This window comes from Biomphalaria glabrata, chromosome 5 (genome assembly GCF_947242115.1).
Source record: "Biomphalaria glabrata chromosome 5, xgBioGlab47.1, whole genome shotgun sequence".
Lineage (NCBI taxonomy): Eukaryota > Metazoa > Mollusca > Gastropoda > Planorbidae > Biomphalaria > Biomphalaria glabrata.
In genome coordinates, this window is record NC_074715.1 from 22,244,627 (window position 1) to 22,271,660 (window position 27,034).

The 27,034-nt window shown below is 35.1% G+C and overlaps 2 protein-coding genes across 12 annotated transcripts in view; both read right to left on the bottom strand.

The window, feature by feature from the left end:
* LOC106066064 (uncharacterized) overlaps window positions 1-9,864 on the bottom strand; it is a 36,364-nt gene extending 26,500 nt beyond the window's left edge. Inside the window, exons 1-3 of one of the 4 annotated variants that reach the window (XM_056030390.1) lie at window positions 9,790-9,864; window positions 9,089-9,134; window positions 1,120-1,371 (exon numbers count right to left, since the gene is read on the bottom strand). In XM_056030390.1, the coding sequence (XP_055886365.1) occupies window positions 1,120-1,371; window positions 9,089-9,134; window positions 9,790-9,834 (343 nt within the window). In that variant the 5' untranslated portion in view covers window positions 9,835-9,864. Of the gene's footprint in view, window positions 1-1,119; window positions 1,372-9,088; window positions 9,465-9,789 lie in introns of those variants that run through there. The other 3 variants (XM_056030391.1, XM_056030392.1, XM_056030389.1) reach the window with 3 other exon arrangements.
* A 6,771-nt stretch (window positions 9,865-16,635) lies between these two features.
* The window catches only part of LOC106068946 (uncharacterized), a 50,819-nt gene continuing 40,420 nt past the window's right edge, over window positions 16,636-27,034 (bottom strand). For all 8 annotated transcript variants that reach the window (XM_013228467.2, XM_056030405.1, XM_013228462.2 and 5 more), the window contains 9 exons: window positions 26,755-26,855; window positions 26,479-26,622; window positions 26,192-26,252; window positions 25,673-25,872; window positions 24,307-24,486; window positions 23,486-23,677; window positions 22,574-22,879; window positions 20,814-20,864; window positions 16,636-20,590 (listed from right to left, as the gene is read on the bottom strand). In XM_013228467.2, coding sequence (XP_013083921.2) covers window positions 20,493-20,590; window positions 20,814-20,864; window positions 22,574-22,879; window positions 23,486-23,677; window positions 24,307-24,486; window positions 25,673-25,872; window positions 26,192-26,252; window positions 26,479-26,622; window positions 26,755-26,855 — 1,333 coding nt within the window. In that variant the 3' untranslated portion in view covers window positions 16,636-20,492. The remainder of the gene's footprint in view (window positions 20,591-20,813; window positions 20,865-22,573; window positions 22,880-23,485; window positions 23,678-24,306; window positions 24,487-25,672; window positions 25,873-26,191; window positions 26,253-26,478; window positions 26,623-26,754; window positions 26,856-27,034) is intronic.

A 27,034-nucleotide genomic window follows, 5' to 3' on the forward strand; every position in this document is an offset into this window, starting at 1 on the left:
AGAAAGCTATGGACAGTGAAGAAGCATCGGCAGCTCTAGAAGAACGAAAAATCGCTAGTTCCTAAACCACCAAAACGAATGCAACAATCTCAGTTATATGTGAATACCTCTCGAAAAAGGGCTCTACTGTCAAATGAAAAGCTTTTCTACTGAAATAGGCCTACAAAGGTTGTTACCTTTCCAGCATTATTCTTCAGAAAATAATTTGGCTTTGAAATACATATGTATGAGCAAAAAGCTTCTATTCTAAAGGACAACAAGTCTGACAGTTTGTTCAGTTTGACAAGGATCACAGAGAATATTTTTTTCTATAAAAATGTTAACATATGTTTCATTGTTTAGATAGCTTTGTAAATTTACACGAAAAAAAAATCTTCCAAAAACGTTATTGCATATAAACTGTTTCTGTGTAGCAATCTACGTTTATCTTTGTGCAAATCTTATATCCCTAATATCATTGAATAATGTATTGAATTATTACGTACTAATACTTACCGTTCGACACTGTGCTGGATCGGACACTTATTCCGCATCGGGGGGGGGCGTTCTTTTTTTTTTTTAGGCTTTAGGAGGACTGCGTAACTCAGGAGCCATTTTGCTCTCACTGGCATAGAGGGAAAAAAGCTGGCTGCAAATGGCCTCCGAATGAGACAGAGAGCTCTCAAGAAGGTCGCGGGACACACATTTGAGGCCCAAAGAAAAACCCTTTGTCGAAGACAGGCAAGAAAAGAAAACTTAAAGAGACCCCCAGAAAAATATGTAGGTCGCAAATGGATTTGCGTATCAAGTTAACAATTTTATTTTGTTTTGCCACAAAGCACAAGTGCTTCAAAGGCAGTCAAAGTTACAAATAATTACAATATACAAATAATAATACCCATGTGAAACACTGCACTTTATCATCATCATTAAACTTCGGAATCGAAGACATTGTCATAATTAGTATTACTAAATTAAACCTATCAATATCTGTACGAAAATAAAGACAAAAACAAATTATAGGCTTTTGTAAGAAACTAAAAACAAACTAAAAGCTTTTGTAAGAAACTAAAAAAAGAGAGGCCTTTGTAAGAAACTAAAAACAAACTCTAGGCTTAAGTAAGAAAAGCTTGAACTTACTTTCCACAACAATTAGAAAAAAATCTTTACATTGACGTTGATGCTCAATTCTGCAAGAAGAGAAACTTCCTAGACTGTCTGGAGCAAACAAAGTGAAATTGTAGCAGACTTTCCTGGTTCCAAATTCTGTCCGAACTTTTGCTTTAGTTTTGAGATACTCGAACTCAACGAGCTCTCCTGTAAAACTTGCATTGATTGTACAGCAGACTTCTAGGACGGAGCCAGCGAATACGATAGGTTTTTTATCCATACCTTAAATAACGTTTTGTTTTTAGTTTAAAAAAATCAATTAATATTAAAAATAAACTTTAAAAAAGGGCAAAAGCATTACATTTTAAGTAAGAAATTAAAACAAGTGATGATAGAAAGGGAAACAAGTGATGATAGAAAGGGAAACAAGTGATGATAGAAAGGGAAACAAGTGATGATAGAAAGGGAAACAGGTGGTGATAGAAATGAAAACAAGTGAGGATAGAAATGAAAACAAGTGAGGATAGAAATGAAAACAAGTGAGGATAGAAATGAAAACAAGTGATGCTAGAAATGAAAACAAGTGAGGATAGAAAGGGAAACAAGTGATGATAGAAAGGGAAACAGGTGGTGATAGAAATGAAAACAAGTGATGCTAGAAATGAAAACAAGTGAGGATAGAAATGAAAACAAGTGATGATAGAAAGGGAAACAGGTGGTGATAGAAATGAAAACAAGTGATGATAGAAAGGGAAACAGGTGGTGATAGAAATGAAAACAAGTGATGCTAGAAATGAAAACAAGTGAGGATAGAAATGAAAACAAGTGATGATAGAAAGGGAAACAGGTGGTGATAGAAATGAAAACAAGTGAGGATAGAAAGGGAAACAGGTGGTGATAGAAATGAAAACAAGTGATGCTAGAAATGAAAACAAGTGAGGATAGAAATGAAAACAAGTGATGCTAGAAATGAAAACAAGTGAGGATAGAAATGAAAACAAGTGATGATAGAAAGGAAAACAAGTGATGATAGAAATGAAAACAAGTGATGATAGAAAGGGAAACAAGTGGTGATAGAAAGGGAAACAAGTGATGATAGAAATGAAAACAAGTGATGATAGAAAGGGTAAGAAGTGATACTATTTTTCATCATTACCTATGCTCCAATAATAAAGTCAACTAAACAATCTTATTTTAGTTGTCATTGGAAAAAATGGCGGATCGAGCCCACGACATTTGTGTTACTAGCTCGACGCTCCATCAACTTCGCTAATCAGCCACATTTATATGTAATAATAAAAATATATGGAACGAGGAATGTGCCTTTATCTGTGTGTCTTTCAGAGTATTTTATTAAATTTTGTTTTTGTATTTGAAGATTATCTCGTGTGGAGTTTTTGATCTCCCATCGAGCGCCTCCCCAGGTGGCGGATAGGGGAATGCCCTCCAGATATGGTGGGTACCGGGGAAATAAAATACCCGGGGTGGACCAAAATCAAACCTGCTGCCTTGCAGGAAGTGGAGGGATCCACAAAGGCTAGGGCACCTTACCCGAAAATAAAGGCAGCTATCCAGAGAGCTGAAAGGGGCAGCCCCCCAGATGGTTATGCACAGGGCTAACAACTCTGTCATATAAAAAATACTGTTACGAAAGCTAATACACACAAGAAAACCCGGACAGATCTCAACGGAAAACGACCTAGGCCTGGAAAAGGACATGATTTTTGTTTTGCGACATGGAACGTGCTAAGCCTTTATAGAGCAGGTGCGCTAGCCCAACTTACTGAAATGTTAAAGAAATATAGGATACCCCTTGCAGCCCTACAGGAAATCAGGTGGAAAGACTCGGACATTCTCAGAACCAAGGAGTATACTATATTTTATAGTGGTGGAAGCACTAACAACTTAGGTACAGGTTTTGCTGTTAAAAAGGAAATGGTAGGTAATGTCATTGGATTTAAACCTGTAAGTGATAGACTCTGCTCACTACGTTTGAAAGGAAAATTCTTCAACATATCATTTATCAATGTTCATGCCCCTACTGAAGATGCAGATGATAACACAAAAGAAGCCTTCTATGATGGACTGGAAAGAATTTATGATGAAGCGCCAAAGCATGACATCAAAATAGTCCTAGGAGATTTCAATGCAAAAATTGGAAAGGAACCAGCATTCAGACCAATAATTGGCAAAGAAAGTTTACATGAAGAGACCAACAATAATGGCATAAGATTAGTGGATTTTGCATCAGGAAAAGGAATGTCTATCAGCAGCACAAAATTCCAACATAAGAATATTCACAAGGTAACCTGGATCTCACCTGATGGCAACACCCAGAATCAAATAGATCATATACTCATAGATAAGAGACATGGATCAGACATACTAGATGTAAGAAGTTTCAGAGGAGCTAATGCTGACTCAGACCACCTACTAGTAAAAGCTAAATTTAGACAAAGAATAAGTACCATACACAATTACCAAAGAAAGAGAGCACAGCAATATGATAGTCAAAAACTCACAAAGGATCCACTTGTTGCAGAAACTTATAGAATGGCACTCCAAACACAACTGACAACATTAGAAAAGGACTGCGAAAATAACATAAATGAGCATTGGGAAATAATAAAGCATGCTATCAAAAGAACAGCAGAAGAGGTAGTTGGATTTAAACAAAAGAACGAGAAAATAGGGTGGTATGATGATGAATGCAGACAAACTATAGAAGAGAAAAACAATGCCCGCATGATAATGCTACAGAGAGAAACCAGGAACACTAGACAGCAATACAATGAAGCAAGAAGAAGGGCCACAAAAGTTGTAAGAAAGAAAAAACGGGAATGGGAAAAGTCCAAGATCACTAAAATTGAGGAACTAGCAAAGGAGGGAGACATGAGAGGAATGTATATGAAAATTAAAGATGAAAAGAACGGATTTCAAGCTAGATCACACATGTGTGAGAACAAAGATGGTCAGCTTATTACAGAAAACAGCAGGGTCATTGAGAGATGGGCTGAATACTTTGAGGAGATCCTAAATACCACTGAAGATGGAGACAATGGAGAATATGAACTGCCGCATGGGGGACCAGATCCCTTAGTGAACCCTCCAACACTCATTGAAACATCAGAAATAATTAGGACCATGAAGAATCACAAAGCACCAGGAGAGGACCAAATCACAGCAGAACTAATTAAATATGGAGGGAAAGACTTACATTCCCAAATACACAGACTAATATCAAGAATTTGGGAAGAAGAAGTAATACCAACAGAATGGGAAACTGCTCTTATAACCCCAATACACAAAAAAGGATCCAAGTTAAAGTGCTGTAATTACAGAGGAATCTCTCTACTAAATGTGACTTATAAGATACTGTCTAGGCTTATAACTAAGAGACTTGGAAAATATTCAGAAGAAATCTTAGGTGACTACCAATGTGGTTTCAGACCCAACAAATCCACAACCGACCACATCTTCACACTAAGATGTATACTAGAAAAATGCCATGAATACAACATACCAATCCACCAACTCTTTATAGACTATAAAATGGCTTATGACAGTATCAGAAGGAAATACCTATATGACACACTACAGGATTTTGGAATACCCAATAAGCTGACAAGACTTATACATATGACATTAAACAACTCAAAAAGCAAAGTCATAATACAAGGAGAACACTCACGGGAATTTAGGATTAACGTGGATTAAGACAAGGAGACGCACTTTCCTGCATGCTTTTCAACTTAACACTGGAGAGAGTTATAAGAAATATACACATAAACACAAGGGGAACTATTACTAACTACTTCAGGAGAGAAAACATGGGTCCACAACCAACAGGGACGATATACAGCCAACCTCTACAATACCTTGCTTATGCCGATGACATTGCCTTATTGGGTAAAGAAACCTCTGACATCGCTAGAGCCTTCATACAACTAGAAGAAGCATCTCGACCAGCAGGACTTGAGGTCAATGACAGTAAAACCAAGTACATCACAATGACAAGAGACAATCAAACAGAGGGACAAAATATCAAAATCAAAGACCACGAATTTGAAAACGTCCAAACTTTCAAATATCTAGGAAGTACTATTAATTTAAAAAATGACCTACTAACAGAAATAAAGGAAAGAATAGCAGCAGGCAACAGGGCATTTTATAGCACCCACCATCTACTTAAGAGCAAAATGATTTCAAGTAAAACCAAGAAAATAATATACAAAACTATAATAAGACCAGCAGCAATGTATGGAAGTGAGACCTGGACACTGACAAAGACATCTGAAAATTTACTTAACACTTGGGAAAGAAAAATCCTTAGGAAAATCTATGGTGCCATACAGGATGAAACAGGGTGGAGGACACGCACTAACCATGAGTTATATCAATTATATGAAGACCCACCAATAGTGAACGAAATAAAAAAGAACAGACTACGTTGGGCAGGTCACCTTGAAAGAATGTCAGACAACAGAGGAGCGAAAATCGTATACAGGCAAAAACCAAAAGGCAGGCGACTCAAAGGCAGACCCCGAATGCGATGGATAGATGACGTGGAAGCAGATCTGAAGCAGCTTGGGGTTAGGGCGTGGAGACGAAAGGCCCAGGAGAGATCTGAATGGAAGGATGTGTTAAAGCAGGCCAGAGCCCTCCATGGGCTGTAGCGCCACTGGGATGGATGGATGGATGGATTTGAAGATTATGGTTCTTTGTTGTAGATGCATGAATGACAAGGTGTTTCCAACTTGTAGATAATTACTACATTCACAGGAAGCAAAGGAGTATACGCAATAGTGCATTAGCACGATGCTCTCTTGTGGATAAATAGAGTCATCAATCCAGGTCTGGATCAATTCACTAAGATACAAGGGCATTTCTTTGTTGCAGATGCACTGATGACACAAGACCAAAACTCTTCCTAGAGGATGAGTAGTCTCTCTTGGAACATACATGTGCAGTAAAAAGAGCACCTAAATTTAGAGCGTCTAAAAAATAGAAAGGATAATTTGTGTGAGATAAATTAAGCATTCAATGCACGCTGAATGAACTCTTCATGTTGTCTGTTGTATTTATGTGTATGTTTCTGTTGTGTTGTCTTTATATGAGAAACGAGTCCTTGTAATCACAACAAATTTCCGTAAGGATCAATAAAGCAGTCTTAGTCTTAGTCTTAGTCTTAACTGTCATGGAAGTTTGCATGGTCAGTAATGATCTCAATGGATTTTTTAAAAATATATTTTTATATCATCTAAAAGAGGAGACGAAAAAAAAAGTTGTTTTTTTTTCGAGGGAACATGCCCCGGGGAATATTCCAAGTTTGCTGCGGAGTTCATGCTGAAGAAACTGTCCCTTTAGTTCAATTCATAAATTGTTTCCCATTACCAAACACTTAACACTGCAAGTTACTAATATAAAACACTGACTTGTTCAATGATGTTTTAAATTAGTTTTCAATTATATACATAATGCGGTCGCTGACTGGCTTCCAAGCATTAGCGCCGAGACTGCTATTTGCAAGGGCGGACTGGCTATATGGGCATTCGGGCAAATGCCCGGTGGGCTGGTACCCAAATGGGCCGTTAGGGCCACCGAATGGGCCTCGTGGATGCCACTATGAAACTTATCAAATTGTTAAAGACTTATAATATTCTCTTGTAAAAGTGCCATTTGAGCGTCGTGTTTAAAAAAAAATCTTTCTCAGACTCTACAGTGGAATACTATTTGAATCAAACACATTTTTTCGAAATAATAGCCTTCATCCGTAGACAGAGCTCCTCGTAGGCTTCGTCCTTATAAGGCCTACATACTTAGCGATTAAAAAGCAACATATTATAGTGCGCGCGTGAAGTTTTTCCTTTTGTGTTTCATAGTTGTGTTTGAGTGTATAGGAAGTAGTTTGTATTAGGCCCGTTTTGTTGTCTAGAATATTGAGTATGTGTATGTTTACGTCATCCTTAGTTCCCGCAGTGGAGAGAGCTTTTTTTGTGAGCTGGTTTTCTGTTTCCCCGTTTTAACGGTACGTAAGTACATAGTTTTAGTAAGTAGGCTGATCTTTCGGTACGGGTGTCGCTCATGAAAAGTTCTTTGTTGTAGCGGCATCGCTAGATCTAGGTTTTCTTTCGTTTCAGGGTGTTAGGCTTAGGGCTATGGGAAAGAGTGTCGCCTTCTTGTCCATGGAGCCGTGTCTTTAGCTAGCGTTGTTTGTGGTGTAGGAAGCTGTTGATCTGTAGGGCGCCGAGACGGAGTGTGCGTGTGTGTTATAGTTATTGGTGTTTTATTTGAACAATTATTAATGTAATGTTAACCATCATGAAATTGATACACATGGAAATATGTTAATTTACAATTATGTATTATTAAATTTTGTTCATTTTAAGCAATTGTTGTTTAATCGATGATGTTTTAGTTCTATCTTATCTTCGATGACATTTATTCGTTGTTCAATTTATTTCCTGGTTCATATGCTAGTATTCTTTGTTTTGGTTTACACTGTTCAGGTGGGGGAATCCGGAAACCCCTAGGGCAACACATTGAAACCCCACCTGACATATATTTCTTATAAAGATATAGAGTTCATTGTATGCATGAGTACAGTTATAGATACATTATCGAACTTAACATAATGATTTTGAGGACAAGTAAACCTAGAATTGGATGCCCATCAAATGATATACAATGTATGGGCCGGATTGTATAGAAATGCTCGGGGACCGATTTGGACATCCAGTCCCCACCTGCTTCAAAAGATAAGATAATTACGTCCAAGGCATATCCATGTCTTAATCCAGCATGCTTGTTAATTACAGACTTTTTAACTCTGCTAGGTCATTGGTTTCCTGGCTGATTCAGGCTCGTTCTACGCTCCAATGGCACTAGGGAAGAAGAAGAAGCAAGTGTACACATTGATCTTAGCATGTGGCATAAGAAAGGTGCAGACTATTTCATAATATAAAAATAATAAGGCTTGTCCTCGAGTCCAAAGATTGTGGAGTGACGAATTTCATGTGGCCACTCAGTCCTAGCTGTGATCTACATATTTTGCCTCACCCAGCACAGACATAACCATTGTCTGCAGGGGCTAGGTTTAGATTCTTTATTCCCGTCTACGTCAGTTTAGGCCTATTTGGATATATTTTTTTTGCTATATTTTCAGTGGCAGGCCCGTCAATTCTTTTATGTTATCTTCACATCGCTTTCTCTGTCTGCCTCTTTTTCTACTGATCCCGAAAGGAAGGTCTTTGCGAGCCCCGAAGACCTTGTAATAGGGCCATAGAGTTTTAGTTTGCGTTTTTTACAATATTTAGCAGGTCATCGTTGGGCCCAATCGCTGTACAAACTCTTTCTCTCATCTTTTCGTTTGTGGTGCGGTCTTTAAATTTGATACCTAGTATCCTTCTGTGGCATCTCAATTCCATTGCTAGCATCCTCCTCTCAAGCTTTGCAGTCAGCGTCCAAGACTCGCAAGCATATAAGAATATGGCCATGACCAGGTAACGCATTATGTAGTCAATAATTAACAATAGTGTGGCTTGATCAACACAACATGCAATGACCTTTCACCTCTGTACTCTTAACAAATGTTAATGACTAATTTGATCTGAGGAAAACTAAGAAACTCTTCAAAATCCTGAAGTATTCAACTCTCTGCTTTATCCATGGATCGAACTCATGACCTCTTAATTCAGGTGCCAAGCATTTTAGCAATCGACACACATATAGTTTTAAAAACAATGGTGTTTGTTGTTTGAATGTTTCCTATACCTGAATGTCTCAACTAATTAGATTACATCATAATTCAAGATTCTGTCTCTACTGAGATAATACAAATCAAAAGACACTAAGTTGTTATTTGTGTGTGTTTGTGGGTCAGTGAAGCAAATAGGCAGACTTCAGTTTTCTTTGGTTTATCCCCAGAATAGTGATAGTAATAAAAAGTTGCTGTTTTTTTTTTTAAACGAAATAGTTAAAAGAAAAAAACAATACTTACAAATTCGTCCAAGTTTGCATGTTGATTTAGAACACAGAAGTCCAAACTGAAAGAAATGAAAGATGACAATAATACAGGTGACAAAATGTTTCATATTGATTCAGAACACAGAAATCCAAACCGAAATTATTGGAATATTGCGAAAATACTCGTTACATAATGTTTCATATTGATTCAAAGTCCACACTGAAATGATGAGGAGATTTCACTTTCATGTAGATAGTAGATACAATAGTGATTGTATTAAATTCTTGTTTGGTAAAAAGTTCAAGACATGCTCTTCTAAGGACTACCCAAAGTTTTTTAGGGACTTCAAACATACGTGTGCTTGCTTGTATGTCTCATTTTGTTAAACGCTTCAATGCGCAACAATAATTACAGGAACAAATCATTATCTGATTAGAGTCACGCATGAAAACAACACGGCTTAGTCAAATGTTCGATCTTTTTTTTTTAAAGAATAGGAAGTGGAACTTGTTAGAACTGGAACCTCTAGCCCACAGAGTCATGACAGTAGGCTTAGCAGGCTAGAGAGAAGTCTAGATAGAAAAACAAAGAAACGAAAAAATCTTATCAGGTACCGGTAATGGGATCACAGCACTAGTAGCATCAATCTCAAAAAGGTTTTGGTCGTTAGGCATTCATTCCAATACACTTTAAAGAGTTCCATTAGGTAACTGCATTTGAAAACTTAAACTTACCAAAAGAAGTGAAATAGAAAACTGTGTGTACACTAAGGACATCATACAAATACATGTCTCTATCAAGCCTAGAAATAATAATATGAAGAGTTAAAACGAGACACCCTTGGTTTCCAAAGTTTGTTGATCTATTAGCGAACTGTCAACTTAAAGAGGCGCGTTAATGAACAACTTTAGACCTACTACTGTTTCTAATTTAAATAATTGATCTGCCTAACTGCTTTAGTTCATGAACAAAGGTTAGGGTCCGGTTAGACTATAAGGGATATTATCTTATTCATTACAGACGTTCCTTCAAAAGATAAGATAATTACGTCCAACGCATATCCATGTCTTAATCCAGCATGCTTGTTAATTACAGACTTTTTAACTCTGCTAGGTCATTGGTTTCCTGGCTGATTCAGGCTCGTTCTACGCTCCAATGGCACTAGGGAAGAAGAAGCAAGTGTACACATTGATCTTAGCATGTGGCATAAGAAATGTACAGACTATTTCATAATATAAAAATAATAAGGCTTGTCCTCGAGTCCAAAGATTGTGGAGTGACGAATTTCATGTGGCCACTCAGTCCTAGCTGTGATCTTCATATTTTGCCTCACCCAGCACAGACATAACCATTGTCTGCAGGGGCTAGGTTTAGATTCTTTATTCCCGTCTACGTCTGTTTAGGGTGAAGATTTCCTTTTGGTCTCAGCGGTGTATCTCTCGGCCCTTTAAATAAATCTCCAACTGTCTCGTTTGGAAGGCGTTTGCTGCCAGGGGCTATATTCTATGTCAGTTAAAGCAAGCTGGCGCCTAATTTAAAAAAAAACGCATATATTAAAGATACTTTTTTTATATAAGCGTTGTTTCTAATTATTTTATTTTTTTTTACTATTTATTATTGTTTCTTGGCTTATTTTTTTTTTATAGAAAAAGAAATTGATACTATACTATGCCATGTAGCCTAATGTTGGTAGGTAAGGACGATAAAATGTCATGTAGCCTAATGTTGGTAGGTAAGGACGATAAAATGCCATGTAGCCTAATGTTGGTAGGTAAGGACTTGATAAAATGCCATGTAGCCTATTGTTGGTAGGTAAGGACTTGATAAAATGCCATGTAGCCTAATGTTGGTAGATAAGGATTTGCAAACAGACACTTTTAATTATTTATAACTTATTCACAATATCTTATGCTATAATGTGTTAGGTATTTTCTCATTATTTCTTCCTCAATGCAATCATGGTTCAATTGTTACACCACAATGTAGGCCTAACATATAGACGTTGTTCTGGTTCACTGCCTCATTCAGGCTCTATATTACTGGAGTAGGGGAGGAACTGTGGTAGGCAAGCAGAGACACAGTACTTTAGAGTCTGTTTGTTCATGACATTGAAACAAAAACTGCATTGATTCGTTAAAAAGTATGCGTTTTCTTTTTAACTAAGAACTAGTATTCAGCTACTTGGTGAAGTGTTTTCTTAAACTTTTAGTAGTGACGCACAACTAGTGATGTGCTCCCTTAGCTTCTCCTGAGAGATCCGAAGAGGAGCCCCTGTGCCTAATATTTTCCTGCATTCTGAGCTTCTGAATGTATAGCTTGGTCAATATAACTTTAATAATAATAATAATAATAAGTCAAATAATAATTTAATATAATTAAGGTTATATAGTGATGTAAACAAGTATCTATCAATGTAGGCACAAGGCGATATGACTACATAACAAACATGAACAAGAAAATATAAATTAAAAAAAACTTTTTTTTAAAAACAAAGCATATATTAAGCGAAGTTTTATCAATTGTTTGTTTGTTTTACATAATTCGGATGTTCCTTCAGAGTTGAAGATAGTTTACTTCCTAGTCCAAACCTCCCGCAGGACGACGGGGGATGGGAGCGGACAGGGTTTGAACCCTCGACCGTCGATAAATCCCAACGACAGTCCAGCGCGCAAACCGCACACCAGGCAGCCATCCAATTAGTTTGGATCAGTCATAATAGATCTAGAGTAGCATAAATAAATCTGTGAGATTAGAAATATTTTAAACAATTGTTTTTGTTTAGCGCAATTTCATGCGTTTAGCTTTCTCAATACGCTATGATCCTATCTGAGATAAGTTGGTGGGAAGTGAAGGCGGTAATGGATATCTGAGATAAGTTGGTGGGAAGTGAAGGCGTTAATGGATATCTGAAATAAGTTGGTGGGAAGTGAAGGCGGTAATGGATATCTGAAATAGTTGGTGGACAATGAAGGCGGTAATGGATATCTGAGATAAGTTGGTGGACAATGAAGGCGGTAATGGATATCTGAAATAGTTGGTGGACAATGAAGGCGGTAATGGATATCTGAGATAAGTTGGTGGGAAGTGAAGGCGGTAATGGATATCTGAAATAGTTGGTGGACAATGAAGGCGGAAATGGATATCTGAAATAGTTGGTGGACAATGAAGGCGGTAATGGATATCTGAAATAGTTGGTGGACAATGAAGGCGGTAATGGATATCTGAGATAAGTTGGTGGAAAGTGAAGGCGGTAATGGATATCTGAAATAAGTTGGTGGAAAGTGAAGGCGGTAATGGATATCTGAAATAAGTTGGTGGAAAGTGAAGGCGGTAATGGATATCTGAGATAAGTTGGTGGAAAGTGAAGGCGGTAATGGATATCTGAGATAAGTTGGTGGAAAGTGAAGGCGGTAATGGCTATCTGAGATAAGTTGGTGGAAAGTGAAGGCGGTAATGGATATCTGAAATAAGTTGGTGGAAATTGAAGGCGGTAATTGATATCTGAGATAAGTTGGTGGAAAGTGAAGGCGGTAATGGCTATCTGAGATAAGTTGGTGGAAAGTGAAGGCGGTAATGGATATCTGAGATAAGTTGGTGGGAAGTGAAGGCGGTGGATTGTTGTGGATGATACATGACATCCTCGTTAACAGTCGGACATATAAAAATGAGCTTTGTATAATCAGTCCCATTAGATTAGTTTATGAGACAGACAATGGACGAGTTTCCGATGAATTGAATAAGGATTTATTGGCAGTAAGTTAACACACTTGTTGTCACGTTATTTCTCCCACACGTATAACTTGAATCAAGTGGAAACTTTCTCTGAGTTTATTCATTTCACCTAACAAAACATACATTCAGTTTTAAACAAATCAACCGATTAGCCAATTTATTATTGGTAATGTAATTTTTTAAAATAAGTTATATATTTACATAGCTTTAAATGTGGAGTTTTTCCCCGTTGATAAGCTTTGTTTTTTTTTTAAGTTTTTTTTTTTATTTTGCTTATTAAATGTTAGAACTCTTCGTTTCGTTTGAAAATCTTTTTAATATTGATTTCAAACAAGCCCCCCGAAAACATATTCACACTATGTATCGATTGTTGAACATTTACATTTTGACACAATAGGTTGATAAAGAATCACAATCCCCCCCCCCACACACACATACACTACTGCTGTGTTGTACGTTTACACCTCAGGCGTTCTAGAGACGATAATAAGAATTTGTTTCCATTTTGTTTTGTTTTGACCATTTTGAATTTTGTTTACACGTATTTAAGGGAACTAGCGTAGATAATATATTTATATGGTTTGGTGTAGACTTTAGACTATTCAAACAAGCTGAACTGAGGTCTAGACTGTCTGACCTTAGCTTGAGAAACGTCTAAAACTGTTCTGAATAAATCTCAATAAAATCTGAAGAAGTAAACTAATGTACATTTTGATTTAAACACCTTTTATTAGGCTAATGACGCAATAATTAAACTACTGCGCTATACACACAACATTAAAACTTACCAAAAACAAAATCTCTCCCTCGATATTCGAATGCTGATGTATTTGAGAGGAATGTCATTTGTGGGAGAAGTGTCATATTGTCTGTGAGAGAAGTGTCATATTGTCTGTGAGAGAAATGTCATATTGTCTGTGAGAGAAATGTCATATTGTCTGTGAGAGAAATGTCATATTGTCTGTGAGAGAAGTGTCATATTGTCTGTGAGAGAAGTGTCATATTGTCTGTGAGAGAAATGTCATATTGTCTGTGAGAGAAATGTCATATTGTCTGTGAGAGAAATGTCATATTGTCTGTGAGAGAAATGTCATATTGTCTGTGAGAGAAATGTCATATTGTCTGTGAGAGAAATGTCATATTGTCTGTGAGAGAAATGTCATATTGTCTGTGAGAGAAATGTCATATTGTCTGTGAGAGAAATGTCATATTGTCTGTGAGAGAAATGTCATATTGTCTGTGAGAGAAGTGTCATTGTCTGTGAGAGAAATGTCATATTGTCTTTGAGAGAAGTGTCATATTGTCTGTGAGAGAAATGTCATATTGTCTGTGAGAGAAATGTCATATTGTCTGTGAGAGAAGTGTCATATTGTCTGTGAGAGAAATGTCATATTGAGGAGTGTCATATGTCTTTTGTACGTTATTAAATTTTTTTACCTAAATAATTATAATTTAATTGATAGAGCCTGTAAACAAACATGATGTAGCGAAATCTTGTGAACATTAATATGACCGAGAATTAAGTATGACACTTGTAACATTCTCCGCGGTCTTTTGACTTGGTAGTGTGATCATACTGACTGAGTTCACGTTTTCTTCGTTAGCACTGTCTAGGAAGCCATTATAAGGATCTAATGAAAATGTGTTTTATCATGTCACTGGTTTACTTCTTCACTCAAGACTCCAAGTTTACTTCACCCTTACACTATCCAGAAGTCTGTTAGACGGCACAGGTGTAGAAGCGCTTTCCAGCCTCAAAATTGCGCCCGGTTGGAAACGGTCATGAGAGGAGACGATAGAGTAGAACATGGGTGGAGACGAGCTCAATCTACTGGCAGAAGAGCATCAACAGCTCAATCTACTGGCAGGGAGAGCATCAACAGCTCAATCTACTGGCAGGAGAGCATCAACAGCTCAATCTACTGGCAGGAGAGCATCAACAGCTCAATCTGCTGGCAGGGAGAGCATCAACAGCTCAATCTACTGGCAGGGAGAGCATCAACAGCTCAATCTACTGGCAGGAAAGCATCAAAAGCTCAATCTACTGGAAGGGGGAGCATCAACAGCTCAATCTACTGGCAGGGAGAGCATCAACATCTCAATCTACTGGCAGGAGAGCATCAACAGCTCAATCTACTGGCAGGGAGAGCATCAACAGCTTAATCTACTGGCAGGGAGAGCATCAACAGCTCAATCTACTGGCAGGAGAGCATCAACAGCTCAATCTACTGGCAGGAGAGCATCAACAGCTCAATCTACTGGAAGGGGGAGCATCAACAGCTCAATCTACTGACAGGGAGAGCATCAACAGCTCAATCTACTGGCAGGAGAGCATCAACAGCTCAATCTACTGGCAGGAGAGCATCAACAGCTCAATCTACTGGCAGGGAGAGCATCAACAGCTCAATCTACTGGCAGGGAGAGCATCAACAGCTCAATCTACTGGCAGGGAGAGCATCAACAGCTCTGTCACAATCCATCGTTTGATGGGGGATACCCACGCGTTCAATGTAGTTTGGAGAAGGAAATAAAGGTGGAGAATATCGGTCCTGCCTCTAGCCCGGGTGTCTTTGGATACGAGCCATCAGAAACAAAGGAGCAAACAAATCTACTTCTGCTTGGATCCCAACCAGCCAGAAAAGTTGTTTATACAGGTCAGTGAAGGGGAGCTTCCATTGGCTTGGAGTTTCAAGTGTCTCAACTCTCAGTATTACAATGTTAAGCTGTTGGGTGGTAACACAGGTGCTATGCCAACAATTTCTTTTTTCTTCTATCTTGAGTGCTTCCTGCAGTGTAAGCCTAACTTACTTACAGCCCGTCACCTCTATTGGAGTATGGGGCCGCCAACAGTCTTACTTAGACTTAGGTCCTCCGCGCCGTTCGGCGCATTGGGCGGCAAGCTGTCTCCATAAAGATCTGTCACTGGCAATGTCTGAAGCCTCCTCCCACCTGGTGTCCACTGTTCTGAGGTCCTCCATGAAGGTGTGTCGCCAAGTAATACGAGGACGTCCCTGTTTGCGCTTTCCTCGTTTTGGCTTCCATGTAATCGCAACTCTTGGTGTGCGTAATTCATTTTGACGTAGAACATGTCCCGCAAACCTCCTGCGACGCTCAATCACAACCTCACTAAGTGTTCGACTCCCAGTTCGGCATAGGATTTCCTTGTTTGAGATCCGGTCTGTGTTAATGACTCCCAAAATCCGTCTCAGCCATCTCTGTTGAGCCACATTTAGTCTTTTCTCAATTTTGACAGATGACTTCCACGTCTCACATGCATATGTAGCAGTTGGAATGACGATTGTGTTGAGAAGGTGTATTTTTGTCTCGAGTCGAGGCTATGTCGTCTGCTAATCGCAATATTGTTGTACCAATTATCACAGTTCTTTCATAGTCTTTAAGAAGCTTTGTCAAATTGTCATCACTTCAAAGAAAAGAGTCAAACAAACTTTGCCCCAGAAGCTATCATCTAACGGATTTCAACTCAAATATTTTAATTTACGGTGGCTGAGTGGTTAAGCGCTTTGCTTCCGAATCTGGATTCGAATCTTGGTGAAGACTGGGATTTTGAATTTAGGGATTTTCAGGGCGTCCCCGAGTCCTCCCAACTCTAATGGGTACCTGACTTTAGTTGGGGAAAGTAAAGACGGTTGGTCATTGTGCTGGCCACATGACATGCCCATTAACCTTTGACCAAAGAAACAGATGACCTTAACATCATCTGCCCCATTGATCGCTAGGCTGGAGAGGAGGGCCCTGCTTTTTTTTTCCCCACCCTAATGTAAATGTGATTCATTTTAGAAAAGGTTTGATCTCTATAAACAATACAAACATAAAATAAACTCCGAACATTATTTCATAGTCTATTAAATGTTTAATCTTTAGCACAAATCAAAACATATACAGTTCATTATAGAATGAATGGAATGTTTTAGAACCAGGAATTGTTTCTGGAAATTAATACTTTAGTTCATAAATGCATATAATCTACATGTTTAAAACTACTAGTTCACATACAAAGATCTAGATCTAGACATAACTGCAATAACGTTCAGGTTATTGTCATGTTCTATGGCAATTTTTTTTGGGTATGAAAAAATACAAAGTTTTTAGAAAAATGTTTTTCTAAAATGTATCTAGCTATTAAAACCCATGTATCTAAGTAAAAGCAAAAATAGAAGATAGAAAAAAAAAAAAGAAAAGAAAAAAGTTAAAACTAACATTTAATAAAGCCATTTACAGAACTTTATTATGACTAAAAAATACAAATGTTTATAAAATTTATTTTCTTCTCAAAAAGTTACAATCACTACAAAGGTCCATATCTAACTAGCAACATTATAGGCCCACATAAGTCTATCATCATATTTAAGGGAAATTCAGGTATAAAAATAACATCTCTATAGTATAAACATAACATAAAAAAAGCAACTTAGATGTGTAGAAATGTACAATAATAATGGTAATAATACATGTACAATGATTAGTGTAGACATTTACAGTAGTCAATACCAACATATGTATAATTTAGTATAGACATGGGGTGTATGCAATACAAAAAGACCTAGAGTGAACATGTTTAGTGGTCAAGTGCATACAGAAAGTCTATTCACTTTACAGACACTATGTGTCACACACAAAAAGTCTATTCACTTTACAGACATTATGTGTTGCACACAAAAAGTGTATAGCTACACAACGAAAAATCAATTTTTTATTAACAACTTTATCACAAAGATGCATTGCTGGCAACATTTATTGCTGTTTGTATCATGGTGCACACATCATTAAATTTTACCAAACAATTTTAATAATATATATTTAACAGGTGAAACAGGGACTGCTACTTGAGGGTTACAATGTTTAACTAGAAGTGATGGAATCAATAGCATTATGGATAAACCATCATCTATCATACATTAAAGAATGAAGTATGACATGTGGAACAGATATTTTCTGATACCAGATGACCTATATATGTAAGAAGACCATCACCTTTTATACATTATATGATATTTGTTTATATCAACATAAGTCATGGTTTATAATTAATGCATGGGGCCCATGCAAGAAGGATGGAATACTTTATTGCTTTATCAAGAAAGATGTTTTATTATGAAACAAAAGTATACACAAGTGATTTACAATACATAAACAAGAAAAACATAAAAAAAATACTTTTTATAAAAAAAAAAGCTTATATTAAGTGTAATTGTATCAATTAGTTTGGATCAGTCATGTATTTGTATGTACAATTGACCTAGACATAATAAATCCGTACAATTAGACATATTTCTACCAATGGTTTTTGTTTAGCTTCTAGCTTTGTCAATGCGCTATGATCCTACCACTTGTCTGGACCAGTTGTGAAAGGGGAAGGGAAGAAGGGGGTATCTTGGTGAATATTGACATGATCCTTTTTTAATTGCATAAAAAATTATTTCACTCAGGGCTTAAGAGTCCTCTAGGGGACTAATTCAACTTATCTCATCACATCAGTCAAGTAGGCTACAATTTCTTTCCCTTGTTCATTTTACCAAACAAAATAATTAATTACTAATAGTTAATTAAATAATTATTTATTGTTTTATGTTAATTCTTGTGTTGTCAGGTAAAAGAAACAATTGTGCAAAATTTTAGCTTAATCTAAGATTAGGTGTGGGAGGAATAATGTGTACAAACTATTTACCAAACAGACAGACAGTGAATTGATAAAAGCTTTGTAAATATAGCATCATCATTCAATATCTAATTACAAAATAAACATTCATCTAAATGAAAATTGGGAAGGAGAGGCCATGGTAGACTTTGAGTCCAAAATTAGAAAAAAAAGGAGGGAAAGGGACAAAATTTGTGGAGAATAGTTTGGAACAATTAAATTAATCTAACTCTGAGAATGATAAATAAAAAACAGCTAATGGATTCCTATGCTTCACTATGGTGACAAAGTTTGTAGAGCAATTATATGCAGGTAAATTGAAAACAAAATTCATTTCAATATGTATTAAATGATTGTTTTTAATGTGATTGGAACAGAAACGTTTTGTGCATCTTCCAATTAGAAGGTCCACATTACAAAGTACACCCTTGTAAATCTATTACTCCTTTAGGATAAACTATTTACATTATACGTTCTCTGATATAGTAGTCCAATAGGGACAATGCCTTCCACGAACTGAGCTGTCTCTTACATACACACTGGCTACTACCTTAGGCCATTCAACACAGTCATTAGAGATCAAATGAAGTCTCCTTTGTAGGCTTTCCCATATTTATATTCAAAAACGTATTGAGGGCCTCATTTCTATTTTTTTCCTTTATCCCATACCATGAAAAACAAAAAGGAAATGTAAACATAATACAAAATTACAAATTGGAATCAATCAGAATCAGAATTTGGAGTGATACAATAGCAAAACAGAGGCAAGTTTACATTGTCCTCAAACATTCAAACAGTTTATAGTATTTACAAGGACACTTTATTGATTTTTTATTTTAAGTTTAATGCTTTTAGATAGCTGCTAACTGGGAGAATTAGTGAAAGGGAGAGTCAAACTTTAACAGTTATAGATGAAAAAAGAAATGTAACATTTTGCAGCATAAGACAGTTTGGATGGGGGGGGGGGGGTAGAAGTAGAAGATATAATTGCAATAAACCTGAGAGTAATTTATAATTGTAAGGCATTTAAGAGTCACTTTGATGCCAACTGCATAGCACAGAGAATAGGAGATGACACAAATATAAATGTACAAAGCTTCTTCCTGAAGTAGATTGCTTTAAAGTGAAAAAGTTATAAGGAGATATGTGTATAGTTCCATTGAGGTCCACGGAAGAGATTTAGTAAGCTGCATTTGCCAAGTTTTTAGTTTCTCACTTGCTTCAAATTGAAATGTGTATGTTTATTTCCAACATTACTCATCAAGCTTTTTGACACTTTATGTAATGAAAATATCTTTGGATTAAATGAAAGTTTTATAATTTTTACTAGAGAGAAAAGCATGTAATAAATATATTTATGCCACAATAGATGAGAGTTAACACCTTGGTGCTAATCATATAAAAAATAAGTAATTAACTCATAGCTAAAAATAAACTATAACAGGCAATTTTGAAATGCTTTTTTTCTTTTTAAAATAATTTTTTGCTGCAAACATGTTTATTTACTTTACTTTTTTAATGAATATTTTAAAAAACTCAAAGTTTTATTAAGGCAACCAAATTTTGAATAAAAAAAATAACTGTGACCATCACAGTTTAATAAAAAGATCTATAATACACCTGTCTTTCTTAAGACATGATTTGGCATAGGCCTACATATATAAATATATTAAAAAACAGAAACTAAACTCAGCAAAAGCAAAACATTACTAATGAAGTTCCACAATGAAACAATACTTTGAAAAATTATGTATATGTTTAATGATCATTACTTGAAAGGTTTTTCAAATGTCTGTCAAAAACTGAAAATTATTATTATTAATTTATTGTATACATTTTTTAAAATAAATTATTTGAATGATATAAAAATTGAGAATAATTTTCAATATATAAGTATCATTATTTCTGTGAAATAAAGTGAAATCTTAATGTCAGTTAATGAATTCACTTATTGCTCAATACAAAAATTATACTATAAAATAAAAGTCTCAGAACGTTGTATATATTAATAGAAAAATTTTAAATTAAAATAATAAGACTATCACAAAGTTAAACAATGGTCAGTGCATGCTTATGGCCAACCCAAGTATCAGGTCTTAGTAAAGAAATACAAATTGCAGCTGTAGACATTGTCAATAATCCTCCACCTGAAATAACAAACAATTACAAATTAAAAATGAAGCTTGATAACTAATTAGGCATAGTAGATAATTTATCAAATATAATTTAGGTAGCTAAAAATGTCATCTTGTTGCAATAAGCATTCATTCTGCATTTTGGTTGCAATACTTATTATGCATTACATTAAATGTTTTTAGTGATTCTCATTTTTAATTTGAATCTATGAATGCATAGATATCTAAAACTTACGTGAGCACAAATAATTCAAGGGAGTTATTGTTGTCAGAAATCCAATGGCATCTAAAAAAATCATCAGATCAGTAATTTTTAAAAACTGTATAGATTTATTACTTAACCATTACAATAAAAATTTTTTTTATAAGTTTTATAAAATATTTATTGAATTAGCACAGAGTAAAAAGTAGCAATGACTATATCCAGTCCATTAAATTATGTAATTATAAAGCTTATATCAATTCACACTGTATGTCTGTCTTGTAAAAAGTTTGTACACTTAATTTGACACACAATTTTGCACAAATATTTTTTTTACCTGACAACACAAGAATCAATAAAAAATTAACCTATTTATCAACTAAGTATTGGTAATTAATTATTTTATTTGGTATCTCAAACAAGAGAAAGAAATTGTATTTGACTGAAGTGTTGTTGGTATAAGCTGAATTAGTCCCCTTTATAAGTAGGCTGAAGCTTAATGAACAAAAAACATGAAAAAGAATGTGCTCTGAACATGTTGTCTTGATAGTCCTGGGTTTGAACCCTTAAGGGGCTAAAGCCCCTGCCACACTCATGTTAGTGATATAATAAGTACACAACAAACTTAAATCTCAAATCTAATGGACAAAACTAACTATTGTTCTAGGTATAAAATATATATTTAAACACATACAAAACATAGACATGTATCACTTTTTAAAGACATAATAAAATGAACCTATTAAATTACTAAAATATTTCATGCCAAAACCACAATGTGCCAAATGAACATGGCACCATAATGGCTGCACCACAACTTCCTGCTTTGACAGTCAGTCACAATCAACTATTTTAAAACTTTTTTTTTTTAGAAGTAAATGCTAATTATACATGTCTTGGGACCCCAAACAAAAATGACTGAAAGGAGATGCACACTGCTGGTCACGCCAGTTCATCAGCCTACTGATAAACAGCTGCCAACTTATTGACCTCAATGGCCAGGGTCCGAACCGTTGAATGAAAATTCTGCTTAGGTGAAAGAGACATGAAGATTAAGCAAAAGGACACAATTAGTTCACTGATTTGATCATGCTGATAAATGAGTGAATCACATACTCAAGGTTTATGCAGCTTTACAGATATTTTATTAAAGAATGACACACTAATCAAGTAAACCTACATGGTCAGGGTGTTCTGTTATATTTTTATTCAGCAACAAGACAGACCTACAACTGTTCTCAGTCAAAACTTGAGTTTCACCAGTTGTTTACTTGCTATCATGTTGCACACTAACCCAGTTCTTTTATAAAAATTCACAACAGCATTGAATACATTCTGGCCTGTGCAAGGTTGTATTTTGAATGACTCTACATTTAGTACTTTTTCAAATTTTCTTTAACAAAATCCACTATTATTCTTTGTTTGGCTCATTTTATTTATATTTTGGGCACATTTGCTGCATCTGATGAGAGTTTTTAGATTAATTTGCCAACTAAAAACGGTCTTGTTTCATTCAACACTATCATAGGACTGAACCAAACACCAAACTGACTTCACATGCAGCATTTGATTTTGTATTGAAAACTGTTACTGTTTGAATGCTTCTTCTTAATTTTTTAAAACTGAATTCTGACATTTTCTTTTCTATTGCATATGTCCACATAGTTTTCCAGATATTCATAATGATTTTTGTGTGTGAACAATTTAAAATGACTAAATGTTGATAAGTAGATAACTTAGATACAATGTAGCAAATAATCTATTCCAAAACTGTCATTGAAATGTATTCTTACTTGCAATTTGAATTCCAAGAATCATAGCCAAGCAGGACATCAGAAGTATGGACATCATGTGGCAAAGTAAACAGAAAACATTCCACAATGAACAGAGTTTGTATTTTTCACCCTCTTTGACCACAAAACTCAGTTTATATCTGATGAGCTGGTACTGGGAGCTCTGAAAGGATAGGCCATTCTTGGGTAGCAGATATAGGTCAGTGAGATCATCATACTGTTGGGCAAGGCCAACAGTAAAGAGTAGATGGTTGTGAAATTGATGACTGTGCTCAGGGATAACACAAAGCAAAATTCCACCAACACCTAAAATATATTAATGAAACAAACCATTTATGTTGTCTATTTTAAAATTTGACCTAGAAACCATACAAAATTTAGAGTTCATAAAGTAAAAAATAAAAAAACTAAATGCAATGATTTCAAAAGTGCTCAAGAAAATAATGGTCCATATCAATATCATGAATGCTTTAATATTTGTTTAAATAGATATTTGATAGTGTTTCTATGTCTTTATTTGATCTTTAAACTATTTTCAATATATGTATTTTAGTGTCATTTTAGGTCAACAATGATATTAAGTAGGTAGAATAATTATCAGACACCATCACTTTATCTAGCAAACACTAATTAGTATATAATATTTCTTTAAGGCTGGTTAGCAAGTTTGGCTTTAAAGACTTCAAAATAGTTCATATCTCAAGAAATATATCAGTGACCAATAATCGATATGCTAGCCAATCATTACCCAATGTCCAACCCTAACTATTTGCTAAAGAAAGGGATGCAATCAGCTTCCATTGTAGTTATGGCTTTTTTAGAAAGGAAACTTGCATTCATTTATATATTTTCAAACATTTTCAAAAATTAGTCACTTTAATAAAAAAGTTTTTTTAAAATGACAATTTTCACCTAAAAGTCCTAGCTGCATGTAGTTGCTAGCTAAATTAGAACGACAAGAAGCTTCTTTGTGTCTAAATATCTCAGGCACTAATTTGACTCCTAACAAGATGAAACAAAGCAACATCTGTAGAGCTGACAGAGATGTTGGAAATTGAAAATATTGATATCTCCACCCCATAGACATCCATGATGTGTCTGCAGCTGAAATGTAGTTAAAAAAACAATACAAGTTACTTATCATAATTTTTTTCCAGCACTAATAAATAAAATAATAATAATAATTAACATAAAGCATTTTAGTAAAATTGATATGTTTATGAGTTTACTGCAGTTTGGTACTACTTTAACTGGTTTAGTAGAGGTAGTTTAACTACTTTATCTGGTTTAGTAGAGGTAGTTTAACTACTTTATCTGGTTTAGTAGAGGTAGTTTGACTACTTTATCTGGTTTGGTAGAGGTAGTTTAACTACTTTATTTGGTTTGGTAGAGGTAGTTTAACTACTTTATCTGGTTTGGTAGAGGTAGTTTAACTACTTTATTTGGTTTGGTAGAGGTTGTTAAACTACTTTATTTGGTTTGGTAGAGGTAGTTTAACTACTTCATCTGGTTTGGTAGAGGTGGTTTTACTACTTTATCTGGTTTGGTAGAGGTAGTTTTACTACTTTATCTAACAGAATTGGAAAATCTTCTTACATTTTGTTAACTTCCTTCACTCTTCAATTAAACCTCATCAACTTGTTAGACTTTAATGTGATAATAATATCATTTTTTAAGAATTGATTAAAGAAATTCAAAGATTATCAAACAACTAAATAAATAAAAATGATTACCTGCCCCCCAACTAAGCCACACAAGAACTGAAACAAATGATGTCTTCCAAGTGTCTCCACTGAAAATATTCTTTAATTTTGCCATTAAAGTTCCCAAAGAATTTTCCTTCAGATTTTCTATATCTTTGGTGTTGAATAAAGTGTCAGAATCAAATGAAATATAATGAGATGATTCTTTTTCTGTACAGAATAAAATAACATTATTAAACAGCATTAAAACCTGTAAGTTAGTCTATATTACATGTTAAGTTGTTTAGTTTCTCTAGAGACTTAAATGACTATAAGAAAAATAAATAAGAATTTTACATTCTGCTGCCTGGTCATGTGGTTTGTGCTCTGGACTGTCATCTTGGTGGACCAGGTTTGAACCCTACCCACTGCCTTCCCCTGCAGGAGGTTTGGGCACAATAAACAGTTGACTTCCTCTAAGATTGCATGCACTTGTTGGAGCACAGTGCACTCAGACAAATCCCAACATCTTGAATACAAAATGCCTGCTACTTCTAGGAAGTGAACTTTAGACTAAGGAAGACATCCAAGTTCTTCACTCAGCCACAAGTGCCAAATATTTGATTTATTATCAAATAGTCAAATTATAATTTCTAATCTTCTATACAACATGCACAGCCTGTGTTCCAATGTAGTCTGTCTAGTGATTGAATGTAGTTTGTCTGGTGATTGAATGTAGTTTTGTCTATAGATTGAATGTAGTGTGTCTAGTGATTGAATGTAGTTTTGTCTAAAGATTCAATGTAGTCTGTCTAGTGATTGAATGTAGTTTGTCTAGTGATTGAATGTAGTGTGTCTAGAGATTGAATGTAGTCTGTCTAGTGATTGAATGTAGTGTGTCTAATGATTGAATGTAGTCTGTCAAGTGATTGAATGTAGTGTGTCTAGAGATTGAATGTAGTCTGTCTAGTGATTGAATGTAGTGTGTCTAATGATTGAATGTAGTCTGTCAAGTGATTGAATGTAGTGTGTCTAGAGATTGAATGTAGTCTGTCTAGTGATTGAATGTAGTCTGTCTAGTGATTGCCCACCTCTAACAATATATCATTTGGCCATTTCCGCAAGAAAAAATTCATTTCCCTTAAAAGATTCAATAAAGTCCAATAAAGTAAAATCCATCTATTTTTGTGGCCAGTGATTAATAAGAAATCTAGCGCTAACAAATATCAATAGAAATCAGAGACCCTCATTTAGGCAGCTAAGTATTGTATACATCAGCTATATTGTATCATAAACATCCACATATTTTAATTGATGTGTGTAGCCTACAAAAATATAATTAAAGATAATTATATCCCAAAACATAGACAAATAAATAGTTAAAACCTGTTTGTAACTAAACTGATGTGATTATTACCTGTAGAGGTTGACTTGGTTCTATATCTGTGATATAAATAAATTTGGAATGGAATCAATGAGGTAACAAAGGCCAGAGGTGACAAGTAAAGAAATAATTTAGTGTCCAGTGCTTGGCTTGCATAGTTCATCAGTGGGAATGTCCCAACCATGATAACCATGGACACCATTAGCGTAATCACAGATGTACAGATGCTCTTTCTGTCAAACAAATATAGAATTGGTCATAAAGATACAAATAAAATTTAAATTATTTATATAAAGTATAAATAATGGCAATGTCTTCAATTCTGAAGATTAAGGATGAGTGCAGTGTTTGACTATTTATTTATTTTTTGAAAGGCTGCTCTCACAGCTTATTCAAACTTTTAACTTGATGGATTGAGCTTTTCACTTAATGATACACCAATCAACAACTTGTCTCTCTTTAATAAAAAAAAGGTTATCGTCTGTATTTAATTTTATCAAATATCTTAAAAAAAAATACAGGCTTGTCATCAAGCTTTAAAAAAAAACTTACTTGATAAAATATGGGGAAATTGCTAAAAATATTGCTTGAAAGGAAAGAGCCAAACCAATACCTATGAAAGAAAAAAACAAAAGCATGTTTTTCCAGATAGTAATTATATTCCTACTCAAAATATTATTTTATTTGTTTAAAAAGAATTATGCATTTGAATTATGATTTGAATCCCATTTATTAATTATAAAATCAAACCTTATTAAATATTTAGTTTGCATGCATTCAGAAAAAAAGTCCTTTTTTTTTCAATACCCATAAGAAAACAAACATAAAAAATCCTCTACCAGTGAGAAGGCTGAAGATTAAGACTTGTGATATGCTTGTTTCAAATGATGTCAATAGCAAAGCAAATGTTGTAAATAAACTTCCAATAAGAAGAGGTATAGCAGGATCAGACAACAATCTACATACTGCTAAACAACCTGGGGCTAGACAGAACAAAAAAATATATAAAAAAATATGTTAAAAAGTAAAATAAACAAAACAACAACAATTATCCCTGAATTTTTAGAAACTACAAAAACATTATCTGTTTTAGAATAAATGGAGAATGAGCTTACTGACTACTGCAATGGTAGCATAAATAATCCAGGAAGGAAGTGGAAACATGGCATCATCATCATTAACTGTCTTGTCAATGATAGAGACCAACTGTGAAAGACTGTAAGTGAAGAATATAAAAAGAATTGAGAATAGTTCTATTCCTATTAAAACACACAATGTTTTGTTTCAGCACAATAACATAATACAAATAACTTTCTTGCAGGAAACATTACATAAGTATCAGTGATAGTGTGAGATGCACCAACAAAGTTCAACTATGGCTTCACTATGGTGGGG